This window comes from Nicotiana sylvestris, chromosome 8 (genome assembly GCF_000393655.2).
Source record: "Nicotiana sylvestris chromosome 8, ASM39365v2, whole genome shotgun sequence".
Classification (NCBI taxonomy): domain Eukaryota; kingdom Viridiplantae; phylum Streptophyta; class Magnoliopsida; order Solanales; family Solanaceae; genus Nicotiana; species Nicotiana sylvestris.
Window position 1 is genome coordinate 114769199 of NC_091064.1, and position 23788 is coordinate 114792986.

Here is a 23788-nt window from a genome sequence, read left to right on the forward strand (position 1 = left end):
TGCTCACGGTATATGATGGGACCTAATAGAAAATCATAGAAATTTTATCCTCATCCCTTTATAACAAAAAGGTAAAATCCTTATAAATTGTACTCCCCATCTTACGTGGCTTAGTGGAGAATAAATGACTAAGCAGCTGTACATGCAGTTAAAATAGAGCTGATTATTTGGCCTTTGCAAAATAGTTCAACCGTACCCTTTATTTACTTATTCAGTATGATGGCAATTGTAGTAATAATGAGCTAATCCATGGGCAAATAATATTCCTTCAAGCTTACAGGACGACCCCAAGCTCCTCAACTGCCTCTTATTAACACTAGAAAATTAGAGAATGATACAATAGAACAGAATAAAAATGTAGGGGCCAAAAAGAACGAAAGGTGCCATACACTATCTCATCCGACCACAATCTTTCTTATTTAATAAAAAAAACTATATTGATAATAATTTATTTTAAATAAAATTTAGATAATTAGAAGTTACATTAAAAAGTCTACTATAAAGTATGTCCTTAATATTTGCATATTGGCTTTTGGCAACCATTTCTCAGAGAAGAAAAAGCAAAACACAAACAAAATCCATCCAAAAAAAAAAAAAACTAAAAGACTGGAGGTATGGAGGCAGGTCTTGCAGTCTAAAAGTTTCAAGTTGAGTAGGACCAAGACGAAATATTTGGAGTGCAAGTTCAACGATGTGTCGGGGGAAGCGGATGGGGAGGTGAGGCTTGACTCACAAGTCATCCCTAAGAGAGAGAGTTCAAGTATCTAGGGTCTATTATCCAAGGAGATGGGGAGATCGACGGGGATGTCACGCACCGTATAGGGGTGGGATGAATGAAATGGAGGTTAGCGTCTGGAGTCCTGTCTGACAAGAAGGTGCCACTGAAACTTAAAGGTAAGTTCTATAGAGCGGTGGTTAGACCGGTCATGCTGTATGTGACTGAATATTGGCTAGTCAAGAATTCTCATATCCAGAAGATGAAAGTAGCCAAAATGAGGATGTTGAGATGGATGTGCAGGCAAACTAGGCTGGATAAGATTAGGAATGAAGAAATTCGGGAGAAGGTGGGTGTGGCTCCCATGGACGACAAGATGCGAGAAGTGAGGCTTAGATGGTTCGGGCATGTGCGGAGGAGGAGCCTAGATGCCCCGGTTAGGAGGTGTGAACGGCTGGCTCTGAGAGGTACAAGCAGAGGTAGAGGGCGACTAAGAAATATTGGGGCGAGGTGATCAGACAGGACATGACGCAACTTCAGATTTCCTAGGACATGGCCCTAGATAGGGAGGCGTGGAGGTCGAGCATTAGGGTTGTAGGTTAGGGGTAGTTGAGCGTTTTTCTTCGTTGTTCTGGCTTGTCTGATAGTGTTTTATATAGGACTGCTAGCGGTTATTGTTTCATCACACTTTATTTTTTTTGTTTATTGTTTTTTACTTATGTTTTATATTTTATTTTTAATTTTTATTATTGCCATAATTATTATCCTTCCCACTTATTTGTTGTCACTTACGGTGCTGATCTTATTTGTATGTTTTCTGTTGTTATTACAGGTTTTTATCTTTGAGTTGAGGGTCTCTGGAAAATAGCGTCTCTACTCCTAGAGGTAGGGGTATGGGTAAGGTGTGCTTTCATTCTACCCTCCCGTATCCTACTTGACTTTACCCTCCCAATACCCCACTTGTGAAATTATTACTGGTTGTTTTTGTAGCGCGTAACCTTAACATATTTGCTCCGACGCACAAATCATTCTTCAACGATCCAACATTTTCGGATCCTACCCGACCCGATATCTTCCTTAAGCTCCGCAAATTCTCCGGATCTCATTTTGCGTCGATGAGACCTCGATTCAATCTACGGCGTAGAGCGGCCGACGTTATTCCGGTCACCGAGTTCATTTTCCGCTCAATTCATGGCAATATTCGACGATGAAGATGAGCCTCTTGCTCAATTCCTCGAATCGGAGATCTTCGCTCTCTCCGATCAGGCAAATTCTCTGAAATTTTTACATTCTCATTCTACTAGTTTACTTTCAGAATTGTGTTTTTGATATACAATTGTAAAATACATTTTTTACGGACCAGGTCAAGATCCGAATGTTGTTTCTCTAAGATTAGGGGGGTTTTGAGGGAGGAAATGATCAAAATGGTCCCTAATGTATAAGGGTTGGACTATTTTGGTCCTTGATATACACCCCTTAATGGTAATAGCCCTTAATGTATGTAAAAAGTGGATGTTTATGATCTTATGCCCTAAAACTAACAGTTCCTCCTCATGTATCCGTTAAACTTAATGGATTCAAAGCACAAGAATCCCCACCTTCGATTCCCAGAAAGTTGAGGATCAGATGGGACTTCATTTTTTCTCGGACAAAACTCAATTCACATGGCTGCAAAATACCACGAGTGCAGGCCATCCGAGAATTTGCCAAGACAATGGGTTGGATATTTCAGTTCTCGATTTTGTTACTTGAAGAAGTTAGAAAATAGCTAAAGAAAGATCATGTTTTCCACCTGAAAATTCCCCCAAAGCTGATTTGAGTTATAAATATCAGCATCCCCATCCTTTCTTGGGAACCGAAGGTTCCTCATTCCCAATTTTTGCTCATATGTTGAGCTTATCTTTTTCTTTATTTTTTTTTGCTCCTTTCTATGGCTCGATAAGTATATGTACGCGTAGCTTTCATCATTATTTCCAGCTTCCTGTTTATTATATGAAATGTGGTTTATTCACTTTTTTCAATTGTCAAATGGAAGAGCACAGGAAATAAATTGCACCTACAATTGTGGGGGTTCTTTTTTTCAATTTTTTAGTTGGGATTTCCTTCACCCCTTTATATTTATATTCATTTATACATGCAACAATTTATCTTTGCCAATTGATTCTTGCTATTTGTGTACACTGTGTTTCTGAAAATCACTAATGTATCATGTACGGGTGTCTAGAGGAAGAAGAAGAAAAGAAAATTAGTAAAGTGAAGAGGAGTGCAGTAGGTAAGTGAAGAAAGGAGAGAGAAATGGAGTTTGTGGGCCGCACAGTCTGTCAACTACACTAATAAGAATCGACAACAAATGTATCTACACCGTTAAGTTTAACTTTTGTACCGTTAGTTTTAGGGCATGAGACCAAAAACATCCACTCTTTACATACTTTAAGGACCATTTCCATTAAGGGGCATATATCAAGGACCAAAACAGTCCAACTCTTATACATTAAGGACTATTTTGATTATTTCCTCGGTTTTGAGGTAACAAGAAGAATGGAAAAATAAATTGGATACTTCTAAGAGAAAAATAGTGAATTTGGGTTAATTTTTTTTTAATTACCATGAGATATAGGGAAGAATGAAAGACTTGATTTTTCAGTTGCAATTATGTTTTCCTTAAGAGGAAATATAATTAATTGAATAGAAGAGGTAGTTGTGAACTATGTTTCCCCTTCATTTTGTTTTCATTTTTAATTACAAAAGAATGATAAAGATCAGTGGTAAACTTGTAGATAGGAAAACATGAGGAAGATCCCATTCATTTGTTAATTATCAGCTGCTAGTAAAACACGAGGAAAGTTCATGGTCTTTTTAGGATTTTTGTGTTTTTCTCTATTGGTTTCAATATTTAACATTTTTTTCATTGTTTCATCAGCCATGAGTTGAGGAAAATGGTTCTTTTCTATGGGCAAAATTAGGCAAACAGGTGATTATGTGCCTAGTAGACTAGTAACTTGTATGGTGCATCGTGCATGTGCAAAAATCATTGTTTTTCTGGGGATAATATCTGGAACTTTAGTGTTCGTCTTCTCTTTATGGTGGAAGAGTTGGAGGATATTTCATTTCATTTTCTTAGTCAAATTCACGTATGAATGACTGTCTGGTTTGCATCTGATCTTTTGCTACGAAAGAATGTGTGAATGCACTTAATTGGAATTTGGTAAATAGTTCTTCTGTTTCAGGAGGATGAGAGGATATCTTGGATGAAGGTGATGTGAAGAGGAAAAGTAAACACTTTGATGGAGAGGAGGAGCGAGTAACAAAGAAAATGAGAGTTGTGGAGGATGAGGATGAGGATGAGATAGAACGAAAGAGAAGCAGGAGCAAGAGGAAGAGGAGGAGGAGGAAGAGAAGAGGGAAGCAAAGGTAATGAAAGTTGAGGAGGAGGAGGAAGACAAGGAGGAAAAGGTGAGGGCATTATTATCATCTCCATCTTTGTCACCACCAACTGAAGTTGATTGTGCATCTTCACCTCCAAGGATGAGTCTGAATATCATAGATAATAATAATAACAGTGATGCCAGTACAAGCAGCGACATGAGGCAGGTTCCAAGTAGGATAGAGACTGGGATTCTCAGCAAAGTCCCTCCAGAATTGCTCCGTCACATCCTCAAGTTCCTTTCACCAGAGGTTATTTTTGCTGTTAATTATTTTTTAGCTTTGTCCAAAGTGCTTGTCAAAATATATACATTTGAAATCAAGAGAACAGATAGGGTGCAGAGGGCTAGAGCCATTTATGGTTTCGATGTGCATTTCTGTTTTGATTTTCTGTTGTCTTAAACATTATCAGTTTTTATGTAAAATCTGGCAGGATCTTGTGGCATGTTCATTGGTCTGCAAGTTCTTAAATTTTGCTGCTTCTGATGAATCCCTGTGGCGCTGGCTGTAAGTATTCTGCACCTTGTGTCCTCTCCCTTTGTCTCTCACTTTTCCACATCTCCCCTAAATGGGTGAGTGTTTTAAACATTCCAATCATTTGACCCTAACAGATTGAAATTGCTATGCGTGAACCATTACTACCTTTGTGTTAAAAGACCTTTCATTCATTTACTTATTCATTCTCGACGAGAAGCATATTTCTGAAGCTCAATTTTTCATTTAAATTTATTGATGATGATTCATAAATTCAGGTACTGCATGCGATGGGGTCTGCTGCTCCCAACAAGAAAGCCACGAGAATGTGCTTGGAAGAAACTTTACATCCAGGTATCCTTCTGTTCAAAATGTATGATCCAATTGTCATTGAGTAAGCATTACAGCTATGTAGTGGGTTAATGTCACGTATGGTCACTAAACTTTACTAACTTTGACATTAAATCACAAAACTATTCTTTGTCAAAAGATAATTTCGTGACTTTACCATTATAGTGGGTAAAGTTTAGTGACTTTACCATTATAGTGGGTAAAGTTTAGTTACTTTAATATGACAAAATAATTCTGTGACTTTACTGTTCTTTAAAGTTCAATGACCATATGTGAAATTACCCCTACATAAATTCTAGTTTACTTTTTTGATCATTGGCTATATTAAGCATATATTCGTCCCAAAAATCTATCATTATGAGTAGTTCTAAGTTTGAGAGAAACTTGAAAACTTGATTTTTTTTTAGAGAAAGTTTATCCTTGTTGAGGCATAATATAAATAAGTAGTTAAAAATGTACTCTCTCTAACCGTTTTAAGTTTTTAGCTAAATAGTCAAACACTTCACCCTATTCCTGGTTTACCAAATATTAGGCCCTCATTTTATTTTGTTCACGCTCCAGATGTCCAGCCCTAGGTGTGGCTTGGTTGATGAAATGTATTGTTGTCTCCTTATATGTTTTTGGACAATCCTCACATCATGAGTTAGATTTTGGAGTTGAGTTAGAGGGAAATGCATTTTCTTTTTAACAAAGCAAGCAAGAGATTCTATGTTCAGATCTCACAACCTTCAAAAAAGCTAAAAATAGTTTCATGTGTTTGTCCCATGAAAAAGAATTAGGTACACCCCCAGGGGTTAGTACAATTGGCAAAGGTTGAGCGACTTGTGCTTTAGGTCACAAGTTCGAGCCTTGCACCAAGCGAACTAACTCTCGTATTTAAGTGGGGAAAGGTAGAGGGTGGGCCTGCATCCCCACGTTTCAAAGGCTGTGGTTGGTCCAAAGGATCGGCTCCTGAAAAAAAAAGAGTTAGGTCCAAATGTAAGGAGACATGTTGAGGCATAATATAATCAAGTAGAGGAAAGTGTTAGAGAGAGCATACTTTTATCAAGGTTATGAAGGGACATAGTAAAATTATATTGGGAAGTGCAAGGGGAACTGTCGTCTCATTTCTGTCATCATGAATGGAAGGATATGATAAATACTATGTACTTTGATAGTTATGATTTTATCTAATTCAGAAAAAAGGATCAATTGACGAGATACTGAAGTGAGGCATCTGGGATGTTTCTTTAATTTATTTTGCTGTAGTGTGTATATATTAGCATTAAGTGTGTTTTTGATTTACTAATTTGATGTATCCTCAAACTTAAATTAATTTGGGTCAAATTGAATGCTTTTTCAAACAGCGTGATGCAGAGGATATGATGGAGTTTGTCAGGAATACTCCTAAGGAATTTAAGGAGTATTATATCCAAATGCAGGCAGCAAAAAGAAGCCAAGCTCCTCTTCCTTCTCAGGTAACTGGAGGTCTTTTTAGAAACTTCACAATATTGCATGAGTCTGGGCAGTTACAAATAAATTCATAATTTATATCCCTGATTTATGGCTGTAAATCGTCCAAGAGACCTTTCCCTTTATTTCCTACGTGAACAATGCCTTCACTTTTCTTTTTTCCCAGTGAAAACAAGACATAAATAGCAAAAAAATTATCACTTAAATAAACCTTAACACCCTACATTTTGATTTCCGTCAAGTTGTATGTGGTCTTATGAGTAGTTACCATATTTTTGGCTTTAATGTACAGATAAATGATGACCGAATAATTCTTGATAAAACGGTTGCTGATCAAGTCTCTATGTGGAAGAAAAGCAAAGGTCTGGGTGATAAAGTGGTGATTGATCATTCGTGCTCTGGGGAGACGTGCAATTACTATCAAATAGGAGATGTATATGTTTGTGAGAAAACTGGACACGTCCATGGTAAGAAATGGGTTGCTTAGGTGCAGCTTAGTCGTTAGATATGTACAATGAGATTCCTGTGTATTTGACCTTGACCTACTGTCGCTTATTGGTTCTCTTTTATGTGTGCATGTGCAGTTTGTGATGACACATGTAGGGAAGTTGTACCTGATCCCCCAAATGGTCTTCTGGTGTGTACCATTTCAGGCCACTGTTTTGAAAGGATGTTGTCACCTTCCGAAATGGAACAAGATGGGGTAAGAAACAAGTAACTTGTAGTGCCATTTCTGAAAGAACCGAAGTTTATGAGCGAAGCAAAATTCCTTGTTCCATGTAGAAAAGGGGAAAATAGAAACAGTTTGTTGCCTATTCTAATGCAACTTGGAACTGCAGCAAAATAAAAGATAAACTTCAAAGCATATGTTTACTGTGGTTTTGGAACTTCTTGCATTGGTAAAATATTCGCTGCATTTTCCGCAAAATCAGCAGTTGTAATGCACCAAAGCTTACTTGCTTGGTGGTTGTGGTGGATAAAGTACACAGTTCATATATGGAATTACGCTTATCTTTACTAAAAATTTAAAGCTGCTGCACTGATGTTAACATACTAGAATACAACAGCTATGCAGGATGGAATGAGAAGTAGGTCAACTGTCTCCTTGACTGTAAAATCTAGTCTTATTAGGGTCTTTAGGCTATGATTCCGGTTGGATTATTATCTCCGGAACGTGAGTAGGCACCTTTCGTCTTATTGTGGGGTGTAATTTCTCTCATGCATATCTTTGTGATGTTTTGGGCTATGCGAAGCTTGTTCATGGCTGATTTTGATTTTAGAATGTATAATGCATATCTTGCAGTAGATTTTTGGTTACTATATCTTCTATTTGCACCTTGTGCTTATATGGTGTCTGTTGTAAATACATCCTTGAGACTAGCATCTCCTCTCTATGATAGTTTGACTAGCAAGTACCGTAAAGATACTAAAAGTAGAATGTTGTACTTATCTTATTTATAAACCCTCAGGATTGGCCTGGTGACAATCGACTTGAGTCTTGGGTTTGCTCCCTTTCAAGGTCTCAAGTTCGAAACCCACTGGGTGCAAACAATTTCTGATGGCCATCGGACTGGGTAAAACCTGAATTAATCGTGGTGCACTTGCGGGAAACTCCTAGCCGAGGGCCTGTGCACCTCGGGATTAGTCGGGGCTCTTAGAGACTCGGACACCCGGTGCAAATCAAAAAAAAAAAAATTATCTTATTTATAGTATAACTTTAGCTAATTTTACGTTTATAATAGGAGCAGCAACAAGGTGGCACTACAGATGAAGCGGAGCCATTCATGGGATCGGGTCGTTTTGGTATATATACTGTTGTATCAATTTTTACTTTTGGCTGCTCATCTCCTTTTATTCTATCTTTTTTCTCCTTTTTACTATTTCAGCTCGAGCTTATTTATTGGGATACAACTGTGATGACGAGAAGGAACTATGACTGTCCAACGGGATGGGACGAAATTAACGGGACAGGACGAAACGGGACAAAACGGTCGTCCCACCCGTCCCGCTAACAAACGGGACGGAACGGGATGGGACAAGACGGGACGGGTTCGTGGGCCTTAAGTGTATTTTTTTTTTAAAAAAACGTCTAGTTTTTTGAAAATTATTATGTTTTTAAAGTTTGCAACGGCTAGATTTTTGACTTATTTAATAAACTTAAATGTTATTATGTTAAAACGAAAATTAGAAAACCAAGTAAAGAATTATAAAATATTAAAACAAAAGACTTGTAATGAAATATTCTAGTAATTGTAAATTTATAATAGAGTTATAATTTATTTAATATAATTTCAAAGTATTAACTATTAAGTAACTAAGACAATTCATAAATAAAATTCAACGCTTAGAGCCTTTTATTTTATTAATAGAACTTTCAAATCTCAAATACAAATATAATTCTTTTGAAGAGCACCTAATCTACGCAGCCACCTTCTAGGAAGGGTTCTGTTTGAACTAGGCCTCTTAGTAGCCAATTACAAATTATCATACTAATATTTGTAAGCTCCTATATAGCTTCTTTGTAACTTATCAATAATATCTCTCGGACATTGTTCTGGAATTGGTAGTGTTGAATGTTGATTGATGTTCTATGAGTCATGTCGTTATCGGTCCCAATGCTAAGTATCTCATTGTATTTTTCTTCTTCCCTAGTGTTAATTTTTCAAAACCTAGATTTCTTCTTTCTGAATTAATCCAATCTCTGAATAATACGGAAATCTCTAGGTTGTCCTCTGCTAATGAATGTCTATGATCTCCGATTTGAAATATTGTTGCGCTAAAAGCATTCTCCGGTGCTAAGAATCAAGTTCATCATCAATAGAGGAATCAAAACATGTTATATCATCAATATCTTCCTATAAGAATTTCTACTCTAGACTTAGAAGTAGAAGGAGCAGTTTCACCACTTGTTGTTTCTATAGATTTATATTTATCAAACATTGATCTAGATTCTAACATAAGAATATATATTAGCTTGGAAGTCTTCGAGATTCTTGAACTGCTAAATTTTGATAAATTTTACGAATAAGTCCCTTTGCACCTCTTAATTTTAAATATGGATTAAGTATTGTAGAAATTAAATAAACTTGGGGAATAGAGAAAAAATACTTTTTAAATTTTGCAATCATTTCATCAATGGCCGGTGCATAAGTTGGATTTGTTTTATACTAACCAAATACAACAGAAATTCCACAAATATACCATAAAAACTCGTGGGACAGCTGGGACAGGCTGGGCGGGACGGAACGGGACGGAACGAGATGGGACGGGACAGGCGAGACGGGACGGGACAAAACGGGACGAAATGGCCGTCCCGTTCCATCCCGTGTCCCGTTTAACATTGGCCCATCCCGTTTAACTTGGGGCAGGACGGGACGGGACGGGCCGGCCCGTCCCGTTGGACAGCCTTAGAAGGAACTAGAAGCTGCTTTGCGTTTTTGCTGATTCCACTGCTCCTGTGTATAGCTAAAGCTTTTGGCTCTAGTGATGACATTCTAGCAGTTTAGTTTAAATCTTGCAATTGTAGATCGCTAAATTAAGTATTACCAAGTTTTGTTTTTCACTTAAAATTTCTAATAAGCTACTCTCTTATCATTAAATAAATACCCAAAATGGGTCTCCCGTGACTCATGCCCTTCAGTTTTCTCTAATCACCTGGAGAAAGATCCAGTTTGCCTTTAGTCCAGAGGTTGTGGGGAAAAATCGTTACTTGATGTTACCAACCGCAGTAAAGAAGGAAAATAGTAGTGGTGCGTGAAGGCATCCACTATGAAAAAAAGTGTTGAACCTCCATACGACTTAGTAGACAACAAATTAAGATTGACATTTAATATTATCACAGACGATCAATTCATTCAAAGGTATATTCCTGTATCCAAAGTCCATTCCATCACGTAAAGTGTAAAAATTGCACGGGGAGCCCTATTTGGTCGCCCCCATTTAACCTATACCTATTTTTTAATTTTTTTTTTCTTGTACCCATTTTTTAAACAACTTTAGCCCCCTTTCTCCTCCTTCTCCTCCTCTTTCGTTTTCTTCTTCTTTCTTCTGCTGTTGTTGGTGCTGTTATGAAACTTCAGTTCATGGGATGATTGCCATAAGTATGTTTATCAGATTATTTAAAAATAAAATTATAAATAATTACGTAAGTTAGTAGACAATAATTTGTGAATATTTCCACTTAATTCCGTTCTTTTCACGTTTATTGTTTCCAAAATTTATGATTTAGATACTGTTGGCAATCTAATTATTTTATAGTAGTAATACAATATGAAAGAATAAGGTGATTTTTTATCTAGTATGTTAGAAAGCTTTTTCAAAAACTTCAGCTTATATAGTGCTGAAGTTTTTACAAATGAACTAAATAACTTCAGCATCTTCTGCTGAAGTTTTTGAAAAAGCTTTATGACAAAATTAATGAATCCAGGACAAAAAAACTTCAGCTTATATAGTGCTGAAGTTTTTACAAATGAATTAAATAACTTCAGCATCTTCTGCTGAAGTTTTTGAAAAAGCTTATCCAGGACAAAAAAACTTTAGCTTATTTAGTGCTGAAGTTTTTACAAATGAACTAAATAACTTCAGCATCTTCTGCTGAAGTTTTTGAAAAAGCTTTATGACAAAACTAATGAATCCAGGACAAAAAAACTTCAGCTTATATAGTGCTGAAGTTTTTATAAATGAATTAAATAACTTCAGCATCTTCTGCTGAAATTTTTGAAAAAATTTATACAGGACAAAAAAACTTCAGCTTATTTAGTGCTGAAGTTTTTACAAATGAACTAAATAACTTCAGCATCTTCTGCTGAAGTTTTTGAAAAAGCTTTATGACAAAACTAATGAATCCAGGACAAAAAAACTTCAGCTACTTTAGTGCTGAAGTTTTTACAAATGAACTAAATAACTTCAGCATCTTATCCAGGACAAAAAAATTTCAGTGTATTGCCTTTGCTACTTTAGGCCCGTCCACTAGACTGCTGAAGTTTTGCATGATTGTCTTTGCTACTTCGGCCTCGTATGTTGAAGTTACGCGAAAAAGTGGGTACCCTTGTAATTTTTTTTGCAAAGCGGGCACAAGTTAAAACGTGACCAAAAAAGCAGGTATAGATGCAAATCCCCCATGTAAAGTTGCTACTTTCAAAACTTAAAGCCACATGCATTTATGCGTGCAATAAATAAGTATCTTATCAAAAGAACCAGGCAGAATAAATCGACAACCCATTAAACTTGTCCCCACTTTCTTGAGTCTGCTCCATTTGAACCCTGTATGAGTCAACTTTCGTGGGAATCGCAAATGTTGAGCGCCTGAGTATTATAAAAAAAAGCTGACATGGACTATTCCAACGGTAATAAACCAAAGCCCAAATTATTTTAACCCCTTTATCCATTGTTCTCTTCTTCCAAGCCCTAAATTTTTACCATTTCAATTGAGCTAAATTCTTCATCAAGTAGTGAAAATCGGAGCTTTTTTTCCCCTCAATTTGAAAGAACTCCATCCCCCTTAGTCAAATTCTTGTCGTAATCTTTCCTGCTATCTTCTCTTAATTTCTAGTTGAACAATGTCCCAAAACACCGAAAAGGTTGACTCTTGTTGATGTGGTCGTCCGTGTAAACTTAAAATTTCATGGAGTCCAGCTAGCCCAGAAAGAAGGTACTTTGTATGCAAAATCGACAAAGTAATTGTATTCTGCCAAAAACTTTGTATGCTACAATTTTGTTATAACTATTTTACACGATTTTATTTTCCATTGATTTATACCCATTCATTATTTTTTATTGTTTGAAGGACAATGGTGAATGTAAATATTTTAGATGGTTTGAGGACGAGTTTCCTGAGCAAGCGAATAGAGTTATTTGGGGTTTGTTGAAGAGAGTGAAGGACTTTGATCAAGAAAGAGATCGAGCAAAAAAATGGAGGAACGCACTAGTGTTTGTTGTCTACTGATGGCCTTAATCATTTGTCTTTGTTGTGGTTCTTGCTCTTGTTGATGGAAACTGTTCTATTTGGCTTTGGTCTTTTATGAATTTTTGGGAAAACTATTTGTAATTTAGGCTAGCTAATGTAGTTAGTGCCTTGTGTTGCTTTTGTTTTGTTTATTGTTGCTGCACTTCGGATGGTTGGGATCCTATTTTGTATAATTGATATTGTCTTATCAATACAATGTATATTTGTTTTTATTAAAAAATGTTGCAATTCTTTAGTGTTTACTGTTGTTATACTCGTATGTGAATGTTGCCTTATTAAATGAATGTATCAGCTGTTTTTATTCTAAAATGTTGCAAATCAAAAGCTAGTTCATTGTTGCCTTAAGAGTGGGATGGAATGTAGTTCATACCAAAGGATGAAAAGAAGTGCAACAAATTACATTGAACCAAAAGTAATTTTAGACACAAAGAAGTGTTGTATATTACATAATCCAGTTCCAAAAGATGAAATTAAGTGCATCAAGTTACATTGAACAAAAAAAGGCAATTTTAATAAAAACAAGTGCTGCATATTACATAATCTTGACTCATCACTAATTTTTTTGACTACTTTATCCATAATCACTTAAGTTGAAGATTGAGATGATGCTTGTGGTCCAACTTAGTTTCTTCTACTTGCACTCATTTGCTGTAGTTGTGAAGTAGTAATAACATCTTCCCCATTTCATCTAAGTACTGGAAGTCTAATTCCATCATCCAGATTCACATTGGTGGTATTCCTTACTCTAGTCCCATGGTTGACAACCCTCTAACTTGAAGTGTCGGGCTGCAATTGTCAAAAACCAGAAACATAAGTAAAAAAATTGAAAATAATTAGAATTGAAATGTGCAAGATTCTTACGTTAAGGACTATCCTTCTAGTCTTTGGGTTAGTGTAGCATCCAAAGCCAACAGTTTTTGGCCTTTATTTTCAAAAGCAACAGATGATTCTATAGTTGCAGGTCCACTTCCCCTTCCCCTTTTCACACCAGATGAAGATCTCTTGTTTCCCTTGGTTGTATAGCTCTTCCTCTAGGAGCAGTCTGAGGAAGTGCATCTAGAAATACACCTTTTGTAGGTCTAATAATTGCACTAGGGGCCTTTCCTCCTCCACTGCCCCTTCCTCTATTATTTACACCAATTGTTGACCTTGTAACAACTATTGTTGTTTCATCACAGATGAAACTCCTTTGAGTTGGTTGACTTGATTGACTTCTATGCGGTTCTTGTCTACTTGAAGACCCTCCAGGTACATTCTAAAATAAATACATACATACAATTAATTTTATCTTAAATGAGTAATAGATGTTAGTTTGTATGAGTCCACCAAACAGTAGAGTTCCTGGTCCTCTACAAGATTCTGCTGAGGATGCTAATAAAATAGTATGTAAATAAAGTAGAGGATTTTTACGTGGAAAAATCCCACACAAGGGGATCAAAAAACCATGACCTACACCTGTAGGCTTTTAAATTCACTAACTTGAAAGTACCTATTAAAAGCCATTTTACAATGACTCCATTGCAAAGGATTTACTCAACTAACTTATGGTACTCTTACCACAAGCCACTTTGTGACTTCCTAGTTACAAAGACTTTTTCTAACTTGTGATGCTCTCACCACAAGCCACTTTGTAACTCTACAATTATAAAGACTTTTGCTTATGACTAAATCTAGTCACAATATAAACTCAAGGAGTTTACGGATTTACAAGAGGATTCCTAATCAAACACTTCTAACTAAGCAGAAAGGATTGATTTTTCAGTTTTGGCAAGAAGCTTGAATAAGAAACTGAAACCTTCAAGTGATGTTTTGTATAAAACTCATTGTAGGCACATCTTGATCACATCACTTGAAATGATGTGAGTACTTTATTTGGTTAGAGAATGAGTGGGCGCTGGAGACAGTGCAGTGCGGCAGAAACAGTGTCGTCAGCCACTTCATTTCCAACTGTGTCCAATTGACTTTATACTGTTATGAGGAAACCACAAGAGTATCAGGTCCTTGTATGGGTTCCTAGCTCCTAAAGCTATAGCAGTTCACCTTTAGCCGGAATCCATTAAAGCTTGCAGTCCAAGTAGGTCCGGTTCCCTATCTAGTTCTTAACAGTAAGTTTGTTAGATCATCAAAACATAAGACAAAAATATTTAAAATCTATCAATTTTTCCCTTTTTGATGATGACAAACTTAACATTTATAGAGTATAGTTAGAGCAATAAGAACCAGTTTAAGTATCATAGGAACACAGAGTTCCTCCTGAGACTATGCCTTACCATATGAATAGTTCCTCCATGTGTTCCCCCTGAGTTGATGGCCGTCCGTATTATTTTTTCCCTTTTTGGCATCATTAAAAAAACAGAATAACAGCACAAAGAAGTTCAGCTAAGCTAACTCATGCCACATATGTGCACACAATCATGATAGAGAATAGAACATAGAAAGAGAGTACAGACATAATAAAACAAGGATTGATAGTAATAAAGTTTTAATATGCCTCTACTTTGAAAAAGCGAGAGGCGACATTGGACTTGTTAACGGGATCAGTAGTGTTTCATCCCAACCATACAAAAAAAAAGAAAACAAAAACATCCGCCAAACCATCAAAAAAAGAAAAACATAACAAACATATCCAGAAACTGGTCACTGAAGGGGTACTTAGGGGGCATTAGGATTAAAAGGCTTGGTAGCTACAGCAAGTGTTTGGAGAACGAGGTCTATTCGGACATTTGCCGACTTTTGCTCATTGAGCAGTTATGCTCTTAGGTTCTCTATTTGCGCCCTGAGATCAGCATTCTCCTGTGTCAAACGAACCACTTCATCATTCGACATCGGAACCCCTCGGGCTTGCTGACCTTCCAGGATAGCATTCCTGGCCTTCAACCGATGAATTTCCTCAGCTGCACTGTTCTAAGCATTGATAAGCTATGAAATAGTTGATGTACTTCCTACCCCCCATACTTTTCCACACACTCGCACTCTTCCAATTTCCCGTCCCCAGTGGGACTTTAAAGAATTTGAACACTGGAGTAAGCAAGAATTCATAGGGAAGGCCATGATTACCGTCTTTGAAGGTGGAAACCTTTTGCATGTGTTCAATCATAATAGCAGGCAGACTCACAGGAGTAAAACCATCCAGTTGCTCCATTAGGAATAAGTCAGACTTAGAAGTCACTGACCTCCTTTTAGCTTGAGGCAATAGAACTTTGTTAACCAATTCAAACAGCAGCTCGTAAACAGGGATTAGTGCTTTCTTATAGAGCTGGTCCTCTTTCTGGTTAGCATTGTCTTTTACCACTGCATTTCTGAAGTTATACTGACATACATCTCTTACACTGGACACACCAGCTGTAGGAACTTTAATATCTTTCCAAGCAATTTTACATCAAAGACGATGTCCACCCTATTGACCAAAGCACAAACATGGTCAGTATCAACTGGAAAGAGGCTAGCAAAGAAACTTTGTACCTCCTCCTCATATACCTTAGGTGAATCAATTTGAAATAGATGCACCCAATGTTGAAACTCGACCATTTCCAGAATTTGGCGCATTCCAGCCATCTTAGAGATTGCTTGGTCAAACGTACAACCCAGCAGAATTTTTTGATGCCTCAGGTGCTCAGAGCCAAGGCTGACTTCACTTCTCATTTTCTTCACAGAAACAGGTTCTTCAAAAGATTTAGACCTGCGTTTCCCGAACTTCTCTCCACTGACTTTTCCTTTTCCCTTGGATTTGACTAGGACATCCTCATCAGACATGAAAAACTCACTCACCACCTTTTTCATCTTAGACTTAGATGTTGACCCTTTCTCTAATGAGGTAGGCTTCGTCTTTTCTGAAGATTGTCTAACAAGTGAACCAGGTTCATCTGAGGTTTCCTCTTCCACTTCGACTACAGGGATTGCCTAACCACTTACAGGTACACCATCTTTCACCAACTTTCTTCTTTTCTTCTTACCACTCTTCTTGCTCTTTTGAAGAGTAGAATCGTAGGCCACTTTAACTTGAAGCCTGGTAGTAGGTCGTTTGATTTCAGAATCATGGGTGGACACAACCCTCCACTTACTTATGAATGTATCAAGATCCACATTATCCAGGTCTTCTTCATCACTGGATCTCATTTCAGGTGCTTGAATTTCCAAAGGGCATAACATCGAACGCAGGAAAAACATTGTCCTGGGGATGAGAGGCCTGACCTGGGTCCTCTGGAGAGGGATCCGGTTCCTCATGTGATGCCCCAGTAGTATTTGCTACTGCATCCCCTTCAGCAGCTATAATGGGCCCTTCTTTCTCTACACTTTTTGCCTCGTTATTCTGAGATGTAATCTCATGCAGTACACCATCAACGGATACCAAAAACAAGGTAACAACATTTTTCTCTTCCTCAACTGGTGCTTCTACCACCATGGAATCGGTGGCAATGATGGCAGAACTCTTTGTGACCTCAAGATTTTGACCTTGTTCTCCACTTAGGGTTTGACTGGGAGATGACTGGGAGAACGGAGCAGTAGGTTCAAGGGTTTCTGAATTGGGAAGAGATTGGGAAACTAGGGAAGGGGTGACTGTAGCAGCAGGAGTAATAAAGGGTGAGGAAGGCTCAGTGAGAGCGGAAGGTTCCATAGATTGATCAGTGGTAGTTACAACTGAGATAGGGAGATCGGAAGTTGTCTCAGCCATTGAAAGAAGTGGTGTGATGATCCTCCTTTTTGGGTGATTTTAGTGTAAGATTTATGGTTAAGAAGAGCAGAAGAGAGGGTTTTTAAAAGGAGAGGATAATTATGAAGAGAGAGGAATAGGAATCGGTTCTGAAATGGCGGTTGGGCGTAGAGAATTGCAATGTTTTATAGGGAGATGGAACGATTTGAAATGAATAGACGTGACAGCAGGATCTGAAAAGTTGATGACATGGCAGTTGTATTTTGTACCCTTTTTAAGACGTGGATTAAAGGATGCATAGAACTACTAACCTTTGGTACAAGAACCAGGTTCTTGACCCTTGTTTGAAAAAAATCAATCCTCTTTTATCATTCATGCACTGCATCTATCACCTCTATGCTCATCATGCGTGTTTACCTGCAACGGTAATGAAGTGAGTTAGACATGGCTAGAAAACACTTTGAGCCAGTTATTTCTTAAAGGTAAAAGCCAGCTAAAGAGGAATCAGGTTCTTAATTTGGCTTCAACAGCCCCAGCTTCACTCTGTTTCTTTCAAACTGTTCCCTACTTAGCGCCTTGGTGAAAATGTCTGCAATTTGATCTTCTGTGCTGCGGAACTTCATACATATCAGCCCTTTCTCCACATTGTCTCTCAGAAAATGATGCCTCACATCAATACGTTTTGTCCTTTTGTGTTGAACTGGATTCTTGGCCATGTTGAGTGCACTGATGTTGTCACATAGAAGGGGCACACTCTCAATGAGTACCCCAAAGTCCTCCAATTACTGCTTGATTCATAGAAGCTGAGCACAGCAGGATGTTGCAGCTACATATTCAGCTTCAGCTGTTGAAAGAGCCACTGAATTTTGCTTTCTTGTACCCCAAGAGATAAGACATGAACCTAAGAAGTGAGTCATTTCAGAAGTGCTTTTCCTGTGTACAAGATAACCTGCATAGTCTGCATCAACATACCCAATCAGATTAAAACTGTCACCTAATGGATAATACAGCACCAGGTCATGTGTTCCTTTGAGATACCTCAGTATTCTTTTGGTGGCCTTCAAGTGAGATTCCTTGGGATTTGATTGAAACCTTGCACACAGCCCCACGCTAAAAACAATATTAGGTCGACTAGCAGTGAGATAGAGGAGAGACCCAATAATGCCTCTATACATGGTTTGATTCACAGGAGATCCAATTTCATCCATGTCCAGTGGAGTGGCAGTTGCAATGGGAGTGTCTATCACCTTTGATGCTTCCATGTCAAACCTCTTCAAGAGCACCCTGATGTATGTTTGCTGACAAATGGATATATACCCTTTGGGGACTGTTTTACTTGAAGACCCAAGAAGAAGTTTAGTTCCCCCATCATGCTCATTTCAAATTCACTTCCCATGAGTTTTGCAAATTCTTCACACAGAGCGTCAGCTGTTGCTCCAAAAATGATATCATCAACATAAACCTGAACAATGAGCACGTTCCTTCCTCGTTTCTTTAAGAAAAGAGTATTGTCAATTTTCCCTCGCTTAAAACCATTTTCCAAGAGGAATTTTGACAGTCTTTCATATCAAGCTCGAGGAGCCTGCTTTAGCCCGTACAGAGCTTTGTCCAATTTAAACATATATTCAGGGTGCTCATGACATTCAAACCCTGAGGATTGCTTCATATAGACTTCTTCCTTAAGGAGTTCATTCGAAAATGCACTCTTCACATCCATTTGGAACAAGGTGAATTCCATATGAGATGCAAAAGCGATTAGAATCCTAATAGCTTCCATGCGATCCACTGGAGCAAACATTTCATCATAGTCAATCCCTTCCTCCTGATTATAGCCTTGGACCACTAGCCCGGCCTTGTTTCTTGTGTTAATTCCATATTCATCGAGCTTGTTTCTAAATACCCACCTGGTTCCTATAATGGTTCGATCTGGGGGTCTAGGTACCAGGTGCCACACATTGTTTCTCTCAAACTGATGCAGCTCGTCTTGCATGGCTATAATCCAATTTGCATCTTTCAAGGCTTCTTTGATATTTTTGGGTTCTATCTGGGAGAGAAAGGCTGAGAAGGCAAGTGAATTTCTGGCTCTTGACCTGGTTTGTACTCCGGAATCTACAGGAGTGATAATGTTGTCTATTGGATGAGAGCTTTGGTGTCTCCAGTTAGACGTCTGAGGTTCATTATGAGAGGATGAGGATATGTTTGGCTGATTTTCTTCTATCCTTATCTTCGGTGCTAGTGGAGTTCCCTGAACTGCATCAACCACTCTTTCTTCAGCTTCAGTGGTTGTGATTGAAGTTCTTGGTTCTGTTGCAGATGAGGCAGCGTTGTCTTCATTTGGCTCCTTAACTTGACTCATCATATTTGCCTTTCCATTTGTCATATTAATGACTTCACCAGGAACTAGTGAGGGTTCTCCATCTTGATCTTCCTTAGCACTCTTCTTAGTTGATGGATAAGATTCATCAAAAATAACATGAACACTTTCCTCAACACATTGAGTCCGCTTATAATATATCTTGTAAGCATTGCTTTGAGAGGAGTAGCCCAGAAATATTCTTTCATCACTCTTGGCATCAAATTTACCAAGCTGATCATTTCCATTGTTGAGAACATAACATTTGCATCCAAATGTTCTTAGGTGAGTCAGCTTGGGTTTCCTTCCATTCAACAGTTCATACGAGGTTTTGTTCAGAAGTGATTTGATCATGCACCTGTTCACCAAGTAGCAGGCAGTATTGACAGCTTCAGCCTAGAAGTTCTTTGCAATTCCACTATCGATCAACATTGTTCTTGCCATTTCCTCTAGAGTTCTGTTCTTCCTTTCTACTACTCCATTTTGCTGGGGAGTTCTGGGAGCTGAGAAGTTGTGTGTGATGCCATTTTCATTGTAGAAATCATCAAATTTGACATTGTCAAATTCTGTCCCATGATCTGATCTAATGCATGTGACTCTAGATTCCATCTTCACTTGGATTTTCTTCACAAAGGCCACAAATACCTCAATAGTTTCATCTTTGGTTCTGAGGAACAGAGTCCATGTGAATCTAGAGTAGTCATCTATTATCACGAAAATGTATCTTTTTTCTCATCTGCTTTGTACCCTCATAGGTCCACACAAATCCATATGCAGAAGCTCTAGTGGCTTTGAGGTGCTCACATCTCTTTTAGGTTTAAAAGAGGACTTCACGTCTTTTCCACTAGCACAAGCATCACAGACTTTTTGCATCTTGAATTGTGACATAGGCAGACCATGGACCAGGTCCTTCTGAATTAGTTTGTTCAGAAGAGAAAAACTTGCATGGCCCATTCTTCTATGCCATAATTCAGTTTCATCATCAATAGCTTTCAGACAACTCGTATCACCATTCTGTAAGGACTCGAAGTCAGTGACATAGATATTCTTGTATCTTTTGGCCACAAATACTATTTCACCAGTCACAAGATCAGTGACTGTACATATTTTGGACAAGAATTCCACCTTATTTCCTTTGTCACAGATTTGAGAAACACTCAAGAGACTGTACTTGAGGCTATTTACATAGTACACATTTTCAATAGAATGAGTGAGTGACTTCCCGACTTTTCCAACTCCAAGAATGTATCCCTTTTGCCATTGCCAAAGGATACACTCCCTCCTTGCAGGGCTTTTAGTGAAAGAAAGTACGTGGTGTTCCCAGTCATGTGTTTTGAACACCCACTATCCATGAACCATTGTTGACCGCTTCCTTTCACTGTTCCCTTGCACAAGAGATTAGGAGTTAGTTTTAGGAACCCAAACAAGTTTGGGTCCCTTGTAGTAAGCAAGAGGATGAATAAGAGTTCTCTTAGTCCATGCAGGTAATTTGCATTTTTTGTGAGTGGAACCTGGTCCCTCGTTTGTAGTCACCGTTTCATCAAACACTTTGTTTTTCTGAACTAGTTGATTCTTCGCTTGGACATCTTCTTTGAAGCACCCAGTGTTCCCACATCGGGTACACGGCCAGTTATCAGAGATAGTAACGTACTTATTGTGAGGGTTGTGAGGAGTTTTCTCCATTTGGAACCCTGCTCCCTGTCTGTTTTCGCAGTCATTATTATGCAAGGCAGTGGTTAGGGGTGGCATTCGGTATTTCGGTTCGGTATTTAAAAATTTTGGTTTGGTATTTTGGTATTCAGTTTATTAATTGTGTATACCAAATATCGTACCAAAATATTTCGGTACGGTTTGGTATTTCTTATTTTTGTTCGGTACGGTTTTGGTATGGTTTCGGTTTAAACCAAATCTGCACTGTCTAGAACTCCCAACTGAAACATAATAGAGGATCATTTAGATACAATTTTAGCATTTTCCTTCTCATTACTACATAAACATCTCAGTAGGAGAATTCCAGGAATCGTATTAACAGATTGCAATCATAAGAGAACGTTTCCAATTCATTGTTGATTAATGTATCAAAATCAATATTGATCATATAATTATTATCTAGTGGGACTTTAGGCTCAGGGTTGATCGTAATATTATTACCCAGTTGGACGTTTTCGTTTGAAATAGTGTTAGGATTCAAGTCCGAATAATCAGCAGGGATTGATGATTTGGATCGAGAGGTACGTTGAGCAAAGTCGATGGCAACGAATATGGGAGATTTCTGGGAGTTTGAAATAAAGAGGAAAGTTACGAAGATTAGCAAAAGGAAAAAAGAGAGGATGAATGGGTATTTGCATTGCTTCAAGATATCTTGCATGGACAATGAAGATGATGATATAGCCATTTTTTTTGATTGAATATTCTGTGTCTGTTCTTTTGTGATCTCTCTGGCTAGAGAGATGAGGGAAAAAAATGATGACGTGAAAAAACGCAGAATACACATTGCACTATTTCGGTATTTCGGTACATCAAAATACCGAAATATCAAAAATCCAATACCGTATATCGAACCGAATTATCGAAATACCGAAAAAAACTGAAATCGAAATACCAGATTAATTCGGTTTGGTTCGGAATTTAGTTTTTCGAATTTTATGCCCACCCCTAGCAGTTGTAGCATCTGAGGACCAGGTCCACTTTACGGACTTTTCAAGATCATTCTTTACTTTTTTCAGATTAGTTTGGAGAAGCTCGTTTTTCTCAATTTCAGCACACATCCTAAATCTCATAGCTTTCACCTCATTTTCAAGCCTAATATGTTCCTCACTTACTATCTCCTTTCCCTTTCCAGAACTTTCAGGTTTTGACTTAGTCCATGGTTTCACTATTGTTTCCCTTAGGTCTGCAATTTCTGCCAACAGATCACTCTTTTCTTTTCTGAGGATTTCAATGGTTTTCTTATGGTCAGTAACTACAGCCACTAAGTCGCCTCTAGTTTGTTCAGATTCTCCTAATTCTAAGGTCAAAGAGTCCCTATCCTCCACAAGACTATAAAATTAGTGATTAAAACATCAGCTAAAGACATGAGTTTTTTTGGAGAATAGGATTTCAGATTTCTCTGAACATCCCTGAAGTTTACCTCTTTGTTGCCATTGTCTTCATCATCATTTGATTGAGCCATAAAAGCAAAAATTGAGTCATATCCAGTTTTTTCGCCTTCAAATGCCATCATGGAACTATCACCAGTATCAGGTTCATCTTCAGACTCACTAGATAAATCCCTCAATGCTGCAAGAGCCTGTCTCATCATTTTGTCTACATATCGTTTTCTCTTGAAGTCCTTGACAGGAACCGAGTTTGTCTCAGCTATTTTCTCATGATGGTTCTTGGAGAATTCTTGCTTCAGGAGAGGACAGTCTTTCATAAAGTGTCCAAACTTTCCACAGTTGTAACAAAGATCCCAGTTTCTTGGTCTGACAGAAATGTCCCTTTTTAGCATTTCTCCATTCCTTCTGACCATCTTCTGAAATATTTTGGTTAGGTAAGCCATGTCACTATCTTCCTCACTTGAATCATTGTAATCAGCTTTAAGTACCAGGTTCTTTTCCCTTTTTGGTTCTCTTCTTTCACTGTTTATCTTTTTCTTCAACTCATGGGTCTTCAAGTTTCCGATCAGCTCCTCTACGGTCAGCTCCTGTAAGTCCTTTGATTCAGTAATGGAATTCACTTTGCTTTCCCAGGAGCTAGGCAGAAAGCTGAGGATTTTCCTTACTATTTTGTTTCTGGGAATGATTTCATCAAGGGAGTGTAACTCATTTATGATGGAAGTGAATCTCGTATGCATATCTTGAATGGATTCATCGTCCCTCATTTTGAAGAGTTCATACTCGGTAGTGAGCATATCGATCTCAGACTGTTTTACTTGTGTAGTTCCCTCATGAGATGTTTGCAAAGCTTCTCATATCTCTTTGGAAGTGTCACAAGTGGAGATTCTATTGTACTCTTCAAGTCCTATTCCATATACTAGAATTTTTTTGGCACGAAAATTCTTCTCCACAGCTATCTTGTCTGCTTCAGTGTACTCTTTGCTAGTTTTTGCCATTGAAAATGGAGGTTCCTCTAGTACTCTAGTTGGAACATAAGGACCATTGCATATGATATCCCATAACTCACAATCCTCAGCCATGAAAAAATCGTGCATTCTTGCTTTCCACCACCCATAGTATTGTCCATTGAACTTGGGTGGTCGGTATGCAGATTGACCCTCTTCTAGATTTGGTGGCGCGGCCATGAGGATCCTTCCTAGGTGTTAGCTTGATAGGAAAAACCAGCTCTGATACCAATTGTTAGTTTGTATGAGTCCACCAAACAGTAGAGTACCTGGTCCTATACAAGATTCTGCTAAGAATGCTA

The 23788-nt window shown here is 38.0% G+C and overlaps 3 protein-coding genes across 13 annotated transcripts; 2 read left to right on the forward strand and 1 right to left on the reverse strand.

The window, feature by feature from the left end:
* Nucleotides 1-833: 833 nt before the first annotated feature.
* Nucleotides 834-4130, forward strand: LOC138875553 (uncharacterized). The gene is made up of 2 exons (XM_070154390.1): nucleotides 834-1182; nucleotides 3970-4130. Exons 1-2 carry the CDS (start codon nucleotides 834-836, stop codon nucleotides 4128-4130), a joined length of 510 nt encoding a protein of 169 aa, XP_070010491.1.
* Nucleotides 1690-8568, forward strand: LOC104238919 (F-box protein SKIP31-like). Of its 11 annotated transcripts, none has more exons than XM_070153016.1 (9): nucleotides 1690-1981; nucleotides 3636-3686; nucleotides 3929-4390; nucleotides 4572-4645; nucleotides 4891-4966; nucleotides 6310-6420; nucleotides 6708-6882; nucleotides 7000-7118; nucleotides 8158-8566. In XM_070153016.1, the coding sequence occupies exons 3-9, from the start codon at nucleotides 4130-4132 to the stop codon at nucleotides 8425-8427; spliced, it is 1086 nt and encodes a 361-aa protein (XP_070009117.1). In that variant the 5' UTR covers nucleotides 1690-1981; nucleotides 3636-3686; nucleotides 3929-4129; the 3' UTR covers nucleotides 8428-8566. The 11 variants fall into 11 exon arrangements, with proteins under 11 accessions (XP_070009117.1, XP_070009121.1, XP_070009118.1 ...); XM_070153020.1 differs by having other exon boundaries at nucleotides 3943-4390; XM_070153017.1 differs by lacking the exon at nucleotides 3636-3686.
* An 11548-nt stretch (nucleotides 8569-20116) lies between these two features.
* Nucleotides 20117-23246, reverse strand: LOC138875554 (uncharacterized). The gene is made up of 3 exons (XM_070154391.1): nucleotides 22515-23246; nucleotides 22102-22413; nucleotides 20117-20635 (listed from the first exon to the last, which is right to left on the reverse strand). The coding sequence occupies exons 1-3, from the start codon at nucleotides 23244-23246 to the stop codon at nucleotides 20117-20119; spliced, it is 1563 nt and encodes a 520-aa protein (XP_070010492.1).
* Nucleotides 23247-23788: the final 542 nt, after the last annotated feature.